Source organism: Crinia signifera, chromosome 5 (genome assembly GCF_055691185.1).
Source record: "Crinia signifera chromosome 5, ASM5569118v1, whole genome shotgun sequence".
Lineage (NCBI taxonomy): Eukaryota > Metazoa > Chordata > Amphibia > Anura > Myobatrachidae > Crinia > Crinia signifera.
This window is the reverse complement of record NC_139221.1, coordinates 126,639,854-126,652,422: the sequence shown is the minus strand read 5'-3', so window position 1 is coordinate 126,652,422 and position 12,569 is coordinate 126,639,854. Positions and strand designations below refer to the sequence as shown.

General features: G+C 42.1%; 1 protein-coding gene across 1 annotated transcript in view; it reads right to left on the bottom strand.

Annotated features, from left to right (window-relative positions):
* Positions 1–4,170: 4,170 nt before the first annotated feature.
* Positions 4,171–12,569, bottom strand: part of PXDC1 (PX domain containing 1) — a 69,408-nt gene continuing 61,009 nt past the window's right edge. Inside the window, exon 5 of the mRNA XM_083188010.1 lies at positions 4,171–5,560. Within this exon, the coding sequence (XP_083044136.1) occupies positions 5,443–5,560 (118 nt within the window). The 3' untranslated portion in view covers positions 4,171–5,442. The remainder of the gene's footprint in view (positions 5,561–12,569) is intronic.

The window sequence follows — 12,569 nt, the reverse complement described above, 5'->3', positions numbered from 1 at the left end:
ACATGCTGAGTGTCCTGGAAAACGTGAACTGTGTGGGGTCCTGAGGCCCGAGTATGAGAACCACTGATTTAAGGCACAGAAACTAAATTGTCTGATTGGAAAAGGCTGTTGATGTTTAGCAATTCAAAATAATTTAAATATTGTTTTCACCTTTGTGCCTAGTAGTAAAATTCTGTGGCCCGATTCAGTGAAGGATGGTACAGCAGCTGTGTCTGAATGCAGCTGCTGTACATAAATATGCTAATACTTAGGGGTATATTTAAAGCTCTGACAGCGAGTTATGACGGCAAGCAGTGCCAATAGCTTGCCGTTATAGCTCGCCATCAGTATTCAACTGCCCTCCCGTCATTCGCCGTTCCCACCCTGCTGGTTCTTTTCAGCAAGGTGAAAACGGCGAGTGCGACCATCAAAACAGCGGGCTCGCCACAAAATGCAGCAGGCTGCATTTTCGGCTAACCTCACTGTTTAAGGGAATCCTCGCCATCCTCTGATGGCGCGGGATTCCCCGGAACATTGAATACAGCAAACTGCAGGTGAGGGGGTTTGATGGCGAGGATGGCTTGTATTCGTCAATACTCGTTGAAAACAAGCCATCCTCACCGCACAAACCCCCTTGCCGGCGGCATTGAATACTGTCCTTATTCTGAAGGCAAACGACACCTGATGCTGACATTACAGGTCCAAAAGATGCAGCAGGATCATCAGGCGCATCAACAGCCAACTGAGTAAGTATGGCTACTAATGTGAGCACTTCAGCTTCTCTTTACACAAGCACTTTCAGAAACCCACCCGTTTCACTGCAAAAACTTACCCATCTGCATTTTAATATCCAACCTAACACACTTCTTTGTGCAAGCATCTGAATCCATAGTGCAACTCTGTATGAACACCATCAGGACACATGGGCAGTGGAACTTCCAACACGTGCACAGACAAAAAAATTGCAATAGAAAATAATGAAAAACACTTGCCCCGATAGAAAAAAATAAACATATTGGCCCTATACATGAAACAATAAAATGTATTGGCCCCTGAGAGGAAACTAAAGACACATATCACAGTGACTGCCATAGAACACAAAAAGCATCAGAGACCTTGTTACATTATTGTAGTGACCTCCATATAATACAGAGAGCTTCACAGAATCTGTCATATACAGTAATAATGCAATGACCAACCTGTCTCCTACATACAGTATCTCCAGGGGCAGATTTAGGGTTGAGGGTGCTCCATAGACACAACAGTAACACTACCACCCTCCCCCTAATTTTATTATTTTCATTGATTGGTTATATACCCACATATGAGACAATTCAATAGAAAAATAAAAAAAGCCACTATGACATATTTTTTTTAAATGATATATCCATATTTACTAAGTAGGAAAGCTTACAGTGGGTGCTTCTCTCCTTATTGTTTCTTTAACTCAGGGAAGACAGAACACAAGGGGTGAAATTTAATAGGATGAGAAATTCAGAAAGTTAGAGATTTGTGGCGGGATGTATCAACGTACACCTCCGCCCTTCACACGGCAGCCGCCGCGATGCTACCGCATATGTACTAACATATGCGGCCAGCATCGGGCTGCGGTAACGGAGACCCCCGCGATACCTGTGATGTTGGCTGCGGGGGTCTCCGTCACCTCCCGGCGGCTGCCAGCGTCCCCCTGTGTCTCCTCCTCCCCCCTGAAGCCGGATGTCCTGCCGGCTGTGACACCAGGGGGAGGAGATGATCACAGGAGGACGGGAGGGGGTGGGCGCGCAGACGGCGTTCGGCGAAAGAAGCCCATAGGCTTCTATAGGGTATCGCCACCCAGAGGGTGGCGATACCCTGCAAAGCGAAAACGCTGCGGACGTTTATTGATACATAGGAAAATGCCGTAAAACGGGGGTTTTACGGCATTTTCCCTTTAGTAAATCTCGCCGTTGGTAAGAGATCTCCAGGTTTTTTAAAGCGGCAATCATTTACACTGCAACATCATACTGGTTTTGCAGTGTAAATGATTGCAGCTTTATGAAAAACCTGGAGATTTCTTACCAAATCTCTCACTTTCTGAATCTCTCATCCTATTAAATTTCACCCAAGGTAAAGTCAGCAGAGTCAGGCTGGAGAAGCACTGTGCTACACAGCTGCTGTCTGGTAGCCTGGCTTAACACAGCCCGGCTCGACGTCTGTGTCGGATTCTCGCGAGATGCAGAGTCTTTAAAGAAGGCACCGCCATTTCACACACGCTTCCACAAGCTGCGCACAGCTCTGCAGTGCAGGGGTCTGGGCATGTTGTGCAGACAAGTGTTTCAGAGGGGTGCTGTGCAGAGGGGTGCTGTGCTTGTGCAGAGGGGTATTGTGCAGTGCAAATGGGTGTTGTGCAGTGCAGAGGGGTTTGTGTAGTGCAGAGAGGTGTTGTGCTGTGCAGAGGGGTTTGTGTAGTGCAGAGGGGTTTGTGCTGAGTTATATTGTACTGGTCATGTGTTAGGCAGGCTGTCAGTCAGTGTAGTTGGCTACAGTACACAGGCAGGCTGTCAGTCAGCTTTTCGTTTATTTTTCATTATGGTGTGTGGTGTGCTGCACTGCAATCCAATACATCATATACTACTGTCAGAATAAGTTCCATGTGTGATTGTTCTGCCTCCATGCAGTGTTATACAAGCCCTGTCCATAAAAAAAAAGAAAAAAAATATTTTGCTTTTCTTTATTTTTTTGTGTGTGTAGTGCACCCCAATAGTGTACACCATAAGTCCCGTGTGTGATTGTTCTGCCACCACACAGCGTAATGCAAGCTGCACATTACAAAAAATAACAGTAAAAATTAAAAGCTATTTTTCACTTCTTTATTGTTTGTGTGTACTGCACCCATACGACACTGTCAGAAGTTCCGTGTGTGATTGTTCGACTTCCACTCAGCATTATACAAGCTGCGCATTAAAAATAAATGAAGATATTAAACTAAAAAAATCTAAATTTTCTCTTCTTTATTGTTTGTGTGTACTGCACCCATACTATACTAAGTTCTGTGTGTGATTGTTCTGCCTCCATGCAGTGTTATACAAGCTGTGCATAAAAAAATAATAAAACCAAAAAATAATTTTGCTCTTCTTTATTGTTTGTGTGTACTGCACCCCAATACACCATATTGATAGTCAGAAGTTCTGTGTGTTAATAACCAGTCAGCTTACTGCAGACCTTGGCCTAAATTGAATGAAAACAACATTGTGAGCTGTAAAGTGGTCAAAATTATCTGGAGAGGGCTGGAAATTAATGATATTGAGGTTAATATTACTCTAGGGACAAAAAAAATTTGCAAAAATTATGTGAGTTGGGTGTTTTTTGACCATTTAAAAAAAAAAATCAAAATCCAAAGCTTTTCACAGCCGTTTAACAAAGCCAAATCCCGATGACAAATCCAAATCTTTGGCCCGGCACTCATCTCTAGTAAATTGGGCCGCAATCATCACTGAGCAGGAGCAGAAGCAGCAGGACGGATCTCAGCGGCGTTACTGTCACCCTCTTTCCCCGGCGTTGTCTGCAGCATGCCCAGCACTGAGGGAGAAGCCGCGGGCCACCCGCTTATCAGCCCTGCTCTACTTTGGACACTGTTTTATCTTTGTTTGTCGTGTGTATCCGTGGATCAGTGTGAAATAAATTCATCTTACCTGTCCTCTGATGTCTACGACCGTCAATTGGTAAAGAAACCTTTGATGTGCATGCGAGATTGAATTTCCATGCAAGTTAAGTTCATGTTGGTATTCCCTGCATTTTGAAGTCTGCTTAAAAGAAACTGCTACGGGCACACCTGAATTGAAGTTTACTTCCATATGGCATCAGGAAGAATTATATGCAGAAAATAGAGATACCGCATTGAAGATAATCTTCTCTTGTTATCTACTATAGCGCTGGTTATTTGTAAATCTTTTTGTCTAGTAAATATTGGCTATTTTATTCTTACACTGCAATTTAGATTTTAGTTAAACACACCTCACCTGCAGTGCAACATGGTTTTGTCCATTTGCAATCAAGCAGATTGCAACAGAGGCACCCGCTACAGAGGCACCCGCTTCCTACCTTACTTGATCAGGAAGCGAGTCCCTCCATAGATAATCTTACTTTCATTTCTGTATTATACATTTTTAAAAAAATACAATATAGAAGAAGCTTAAAAAATCACACAAATCAGATATTAAATATATTTATTGAGGGTAATATTTTTTATTTCAATAAAATAGATTTTAAAATGTACTGTATAAAAGATTTCAGATTTTCAATAATTTACTATTATTTACATTAGAATGTAGTTCCTGTTAGTAGCAGATCTGGGGGGTGGGGGGTATTTGTTGTGTGTGTGTGTGTGTGTGTTTATGTAAACCAGCAAATAAGTCTACACCCACCAAGGAAACACCATCCCAGCAGAAATCCCTATACAAAACAAGTAATCCAAAAGGTTAATATTGCACAAGATCCTACACCAGTGTTGCCGACCCTCCCGGAATTACCGGGAGGATCCCGAAAATCGGGTCCTCCTCCCGGTCCCCCGGAAAGGTGGGCAACGGTCCTCACGGATTCCGGGGGACCCCCACGCCACCCCCCGATTGCGTCGTTTTGCCCATACTTTTGGATTGACATCCGTCAATCCGCGGGTCTCAGGAGGGGGCGGAGCTAAAATCGCGACATTTTAGCCCCGCCCCCTCCACGAAGATCCATGAATTAGGGGGTTTTACCATCCTGGGGGCGGGGCTTAATTATGTAAAGCTCAAGCCCCGCCCCCCGAACTGCAGCTGCAAGTCTCCTCTCCGGGCTTCTCCCGGAGAGGAGACAGAAAAAGTCGGCAACCCTGTCCTACACTGGAACATGGATGTGGCAGGTGTGCAACATGAGCAATTGTCCAGCAATGGTGGGTCTCATGTGACATGCATTTGGCATATTCCTTCCTTAACATTCTGATGTCCTTACGGAAACCACAAACAATGAAAGTCTGTTTGGTCTTCTTTACAACTTCTCATTACAAGGATATTATTGATTAAAAATATCTAGCTTTTGAACATGTCCAGCTTTTGAACATGTTTTTCTTCACACTGTGTACTAATACTGATATATTGTTTCATGGAAGCCTCAATTTTTTCAAGTGGATGTGACACACGGTAAATAAGAGAGTATACTTATTGCTGCGGGTACCTAGATCCTTAACATTCAGGCAACGTGTAAGAGTCATGAACATGCGCTACGCTCAGAAAGGCCTGGGTGCATATGATAACAGGCCCGGAAAGTATTGTGGTATCCAAAGCATTTCTTCTGCATCTTATTGATATTAAGGCATGTTGTAAGTTCTGCTGTACTTCTACTTGCTGTGATCTATGTGCTAGTTGCTATAGTTTATTGTTTATAAAAGGCCACAGGGATAGCAGCACTGAAGAGTTTTCACCTTCACGGCAAATAAATCCTTTGATAGCTCTAGTCTAAAATGTCTGTTTCAAATGGAACCAGATGGTAATAGGACAAATTAGTAACATAAGCTGTTGGGTCATCAGTGTCCTCGGCCTCTGGAGAAAATTCAGTTCCATTTCCGAATCTGTAAGAAAGGACAAATGAATAATAAATAAGACTGGAATAGCAGCACACAATAACAATGAAGTGGCTGTGTTTGACCACCAGATACAATCAATACAAAAAGGCAAACCATTATATGGACGGTCAGTGCCTGATTAACCAACAGGCGGATTAGGCTACAGCCTAGGGAGCCAGGACTGTTTAGGAATAAAATGAAGGCCTAATATTTTCCATACTTATTAGCTATCACCTGTCCCCATGTACTGTGGGGGGTAAAGTTCTTAAGATGACTACCAGATGGCTGTGCCAATGTAGCTTACTGTTGGAACCATTACTTTATGTACATAGTGCTGCAGCCTCAGTTGGCAGCCTAAATCCAAAGTGTTCACATGGCACAAGCATTAGATCATACATGCCAGTTGTATAACCTATGTTACATGCACATGGGCAGTATGACTGGTGAGTTCCTGAGTAATGGTGTAATGGTTAGCATTATGGTTAGCATTACTGCCTAACAGCAATGAAGTCATGTTTACAACTCCGATATGACCCTAATTGTGTGTAGTTTGTATATTCTTCCCGTGCTTTCGTGGTAGGGGATACAGATTGTAAATTCTATTGGGACAGGGAGTGGTATGTGGAAAATGTGTGAGCTATATAAATAACTGGTGCAACAGGAGCAAATGTGCTGGACTGACTGATGTGCTGAACTGACTGACTGATGCCTGTAAGCCTGGTAAAACGCAATACAGTCTGACGTGTTTCTTTTCTAGACTGCCCTATTTTTATCATCTGTTGACACGTAGAAATTGGGCAACTTTCATTTTGTGTATGTCTGTGCGACTAGCTGACACCATGTGTTGGGCCTTTAGGTGCCATATTAGGGGGGGGGGGGGGCTCCTGCGTTACCTCCTGCCAAGATAGCTTGCAGATTAAAACTCACATGGACTGTCACATGGACAATACAGGGACTGCCATCTTCTAGTCATGAGCATTCATAGTGCAAGTGATTTGTCAAATGTTTGCAAATGTGTAGTTTTTTATCCGACTGTGTATCTTTATTAGGCCACTCCTTTCTCTGCTGTGTATTGCTCTGACATTCTGCAGTTTTATACTAGACAGCCCTTACCAACACATGTGTGTAGCTCTTGAACATTGGCTGGCAATTGGCACTACACAGCCACACGTCTTCTGATTGGCAAACAAGGGGTTATTGAAACAATCTACTATTTTCTACAAGCAATTTCACTATTATCCCAGACACAGAGTAATTGACGTAAATCATACATCCCAACATGACCCATTCCAGTAGGGACAAGATGCCATGTTCCTGGACATCCATGCCAGTGGCAGTTGCAGAGTGGCAGCACAGTCCAAAATTCAGATAGGGGAGCCCCACCAACTACCACCCCAAACACCGCAGTCCAAGACCCACTGGCAGGTGTGGTTCACCTATTTGAATTTTAGACAGTGGTGCAGTCCCACCTCTGCAACTGCCACTAGCAAGGAAGTTCAGGATCAGAGCATTTTATCCCTCCTGGAATGGGTCATGTTGGGAGGTATGCTAAAACCAGCATAAGTGACATCTAAACCTACAGTATCCATCGTTTTATTGGTGCCCTGTTTTGTATAATAATCTTCAGAAGAGGATCCAGTCCAAAACTGACCTCCCAAACACTGCATGCCTTAAATACAAATTACAATATTATATGATTAAAATAATATTTTTCCAGGCCAACGCCACTAATTTACAAATACACAGAACTAAAACATTAGTAGTTTAATATGTAATTAACCCTTTGAGTGCCAAGTGAATTTGTCAAAATATGTGTGAAAATTGGCAAGCAAACATTTGTATTCATCATAATGACCTGTAAAAATTAACTTTAATAGGAAATATAATCTTTATTTTACACAAACAAAAATGATTTGAATTTATATAACAAATGAGAGGAACACTGGCAATTTTATGAGATATTTTGCGCATCTCTCACAGGAGTTGGTACTCAAAGGGTTAAAGATTGAAAACCTCATTTTCTATCTTTATTTGCAACAAGAAAGAATAAAGCGCCACGTGCATGTAATTCAAGTACATTCTTGCCTTCTGTGTTAAAAATATAAAAACATCATTGAGGTTGTCATGAGAACAATCAGAAAATGAATCAGTATGACCTATTTTTAAGTCTGTAACTTATTTTATTAGCTATAGGAATTAAATAGATTGAAATGAATCCATTATGTGGTGATGTATTGTAAGGAAAAAGCTTCTTAATTTAAAAAAATAAATAAACTTAGTTGGATTTCACTACAAATTGGTGATCTGCTATGCGTCAAGGGTTTCTATATAATAAACACAGTACTCCTAGGGCCTTATTCTAGTTCACTCTCTCTGACAAAATCCTTCTTAGATGGACAAAACCATGTGCACTGCAGGGGGGCAGATGTAAAATGTGCAGAGAGAATTAGATTTGGGTGAGTTATTTTGTTTCTGTGCAGGGTAAATACTGACTGCTATATTTTTACACTGCAATATAGATCTCACTTTGAAGTAAAACCCCACCCAAATCTAATTCTCTCCCACTTCGACAAACACGATATCTATACATTGTCACTGTTTCCTGCTCACCTCAGTAATATAGTGCTGCTAAACTGTTCATCTATACAGCAATATTACATGCGCAGTGAGATCTGGATGGCTGCGCGGATCACAGCTCCCAATTTCACCAATGAACAACATGCCTCTGCCACCCGGCACCAGCTTGGCTAGCCCACTCACCCACCTTCCCAACATCTGTCCATCACCTGATGTTTTGGCACTTAAAGCATGCAATGATGTGCAATACGCAAGGCTATTTTACTGTGAGAGATAAAGAAAAGAAGTGAACAAAGACAAAAGAGAGTTGACAAAGAAAACATGATAGAAGACAGAGAATAACAGGAAAGGACAAGGGAGGAGAAAAAAAGGAGATAAGACAGGGGAAATGGGGAGACAATGGGAAAAGAGGAAGAGACGGGAGAAGAGAGAGATGGAAAGGGGGAAAGATATTGGAGAAATACTGTAAGTCCACATCAGTTCTCCTGTGATCCATCAGTTCTCTGCAACATGTATTCACCAGCACTTTGACATTTACTGCAGAAAACGGCAGATATTTCTATGCACAGTCTATACATGAAAAGCTTCGGATCAAAGTAAAGTCTGCACAGTCCTGAGGTTGTCTGGTGCAGATAAGATTCGTTTCATATAGTGGACCGTGTCAATTTGTGAGGCACTTCGGGAAACTGGATTTTTTTTTTTATCATACTGATTTTTCTTCCATTTTACCTTAAGAGCTATTTAAGCTTTATATTGTATCTCTAAACTACCACACTTCTGGTTTGCACTTCTAGATGCTGATGCGTTGTTTGCAAACTGATGACATGAAAATGAGCTTCAATACTATAGAAATTATGATTTTGTACATTTTTTCATATTGCAAAAACATTCATGAAAACGTCCATTTTTAGAGGCCAACCGCTTTATTAATTAAAAGATTCTTTAATACCATGTAAGTGTATTTATAATGTGTTTAGCACATAGGTGGCGTTGTGCTATTATCATTATTATCTCGCAGTTTGTGTGGTAATTATGTGTTTATAAAAACCTTCTTTTTATATTTAATGTTTTTCTTTGGTCACTTTATGTGACACTCATTTACAATCTGTAGCTACCTTTGTGCTACTAACCTGGCCTGTGTGACTGAAAAGAAAGATGGCTGTTATCACAGGAGTGCATCAAAGAACTTTCATAACTGAAATAAGGGCAATGAGGAGATGGAACTTAATGATTATGCAGCAGAAACAGTAATGGGGCCTACACATGGGGCGATGGGAGTTTTTTGCTGAGCGACACTTAATCACACCATAGATGTGTGCTGCACGATATGTCACTGGCCGTGTTCTCAATAGAGAGAGCACGGGAGATGACTAGATTTATACAGCATGCAGTATAAATCTAGTCAGGAAATAGCGATGCGAGGGGCCGCACATTGCTATAGGTCCTATACACACAGCGATTTGTGCTTAATTTCTAAGGCCCTTATTCTAATCTGTGCGGTACGGCCCGCGTGCGGCCGTACCGCCGATGTTTTCACTCTGCACATGTGCAGGCGAATTCGCCGCACACAAAAATTATACGCCGCAAAGGGGGCGTATAGGGGCGTGAGGGGCTTGATAGCCTCATTTACCTATGTATACGCCCCGCGTTTCATGGGCGTTCCCATGCAAACGCGGGGCGTATGCATGGTAATGAGGCTATGACGCCAGTGATGGGGGCGGAAAGCTGACATCGCCGGATGTCAGCTCTCCGCCCAAATACAAGCTTTCACACGGACGATTGTCCGTGTGGTCTAAGCTTGCGTGAGCGGGGGGAGCGTGCGGCCCTGCCTTCGATGGTCGTCGACCATCGAATGCAGGGGGCAGCTCCCACCATGGTGGAGGCGTACGCCCCACCATTTTCATGCGGATCGCCAGCCGTCCGCGTACGGACGGCCGTGGCGATCCGTCTTGTAGGCGGGGATTGGTTTGTGCGGCCGGAGCAACGTATGCGGCTCCGGCCGCACAGATCAGAATAAGGGCCTAAGTGATCTAGTCCAATTTAGTCATATCGCTTAGAAAATAGGAACAATCGCTACGTGTGTAGGTCAGGAAGACCACCTGATCTTCTAATAAATAATGCACAAAAAATTTCAAATAATGCTGTCTTAATGAATGTGCAAAACATAAATAGTATTTCAACTTTCCTTTTACTGGAAACACTGGCTCTTTATTATATTATCAGATGTTCCTTGTAAAACAAAAGAAACAGAAAAAAAACCATAGTGTAATATGTACTTCAAACACTGTAAACCTTACTGTAGGTGAGGAACAGCACAGTCTGTAAAGTGTCCTTACACCAGAGGTAACAGTAAACCGAAGAGTTGGTGATGATAGATATCAGAAATCCCAATAGCGAAGAGAAGCCCAGCCTTTTCTTGGGGGATATACAGGGCAATAATAACTTCTGTAAATGTCCCTTAGGTTATGCTATAGTAGTCTTGGTGCTATTTAAATTAACAGTCACATGATATACAATGATATAATGATAATGACATAAAGGGCCAGATTCTATAAGATTCAAAAAAGATAAAATGGAGAGTGTTAAACAGCCAGGGAATCAGCTACTACCTGCCATGTCACAGACTGTGTTTGAAAAATGTCAGGCAGGAGCTGATTGGCTGGCTGTTTATCACTCTCTATTTTATCACTTTTGAAGCTTAGAGAATCTGGCCCAGAATGAGTAATATACAAATAATTAATACAATGTATAAATTTAATGTGCGCTATATTATTCACTTTGGGGAGATTTAATAAACCTTTCAGAAAGATATGTTGGAGAGGTATAAATCAGCTACTAAGTACCATTGCTGCCCAATGCATACCACCCAACATTTGGAAGAGTGCGACTTTGTGCACCTTTAGCATGAGAAGGACATGTGGCATCCTGGTATGGGGCAGGGCCACTTGGCATGGGGCTGTGGTGCACATCACTCCCTCATTTCTCATCCCTCTCTGTAATAGTTAGATGGCACATATATTTAATTGCTTCTCTTCTATGCAGTTGAAGGAGATTGGGAGACCTCACAATCTCTATTCCTTCCCCACTAAACACTGTGGCCTGTAGATGGGACAGAGCCCAAAAAGCAGGATTCAGACGTCTATGTAAGGTCAGGCAAAGGTAATTTAATTTGTGTATAGTGCAATTTATGTACCTAATAACATTTGGCATGAAGCATCCTATTATCTGCAGTAAATAACAGCAACTAATGGATCCCTTGGAGGTTATCCAATTAACTCTGTAAGCTGGTACTTATTGGGGATTCTGCTTGACAGACCTGAGGCCCACAAAGAAGAATCCCTGATAAGCAGCCCCAGGAGATCTGTTTTTTATCCAAAAATACATGGGTCCAGGAACTGGCACAGGTCAATTTCTGTACGGTAAAAACAGGCAATATTTGGATAGCCAATAGAACTTGGGCTAAAAATACAGTTTATACCATGCAGCAAATTACCACATGTATTAGGATACTGGTCTGGTCCAACTGAGGCTTTATCCAATTAGATATCATGACAAGCTGCATGTGACATTGTACCATTGAGCCACTATAGTTCCTGCAGCAGCTGCCAGTTCTGCTGGAGCCTGTATGATGGCTGTGCAGGAGCCTGTATGGGCACTGGAGATGGCTGGAGGGGCGGGGTTGGGTTACACAGTGCATTGGCAATAGGCTGATACACTGTGAGTGCTCATGAGTATTGCAAGAGTTTTCACTCCCTCTCACCGGCAGCCGAAATGTTAATACCGAGGCAACGCAGGAATTGCCATACTGGCAGATTATGTGCCACTTTGATTCATTTATTCCATTCCTACCTTCACATTTATTTGAGAATGTGGCAGTGTTACAGCATTTATTCTACTGAGTAGAGAAAAGTCAATGCAGAAAAACACATCAACATATGAATTCCTGAATACATTTCCAATTGTTTGTCCCATCAGTTAAACATTAATGAGCTGTCACAGTTGTGCTAATACAATAAAAGGACCAAAAGCAAAGAAAGAGATATGGAAGATTTTATGGGCTTTGTCAAATAGTATACGACTTCTTAACCCTTTCAGTGCCAAGTGAATTTGTCAAAACAGGTGTGAAAATTGCCAAGCAAACATGGATGACCTGTAAGGTTTACCTTATATAGGGAATAAAATCTTTTTTTTACACAACATTTTTTATTTGAATTTATATAACAAATGTGAGCGATGCTGGCATTTTAGCGGCTATGCTGATCATCTCTCAGAGATGTTGGCACTCAAAGGGTTAATTGAAATATGTTGTAGGGTTGGAAATAAAAAAGATTAGGATACAATTTCCGTCATACATGCAGGTGCCAAAATGTGTAATGGAGCAGCGTGATGCAGACATTTTCTGGCATTGAGACGACATGATCAAATGCCAAGTAAACAA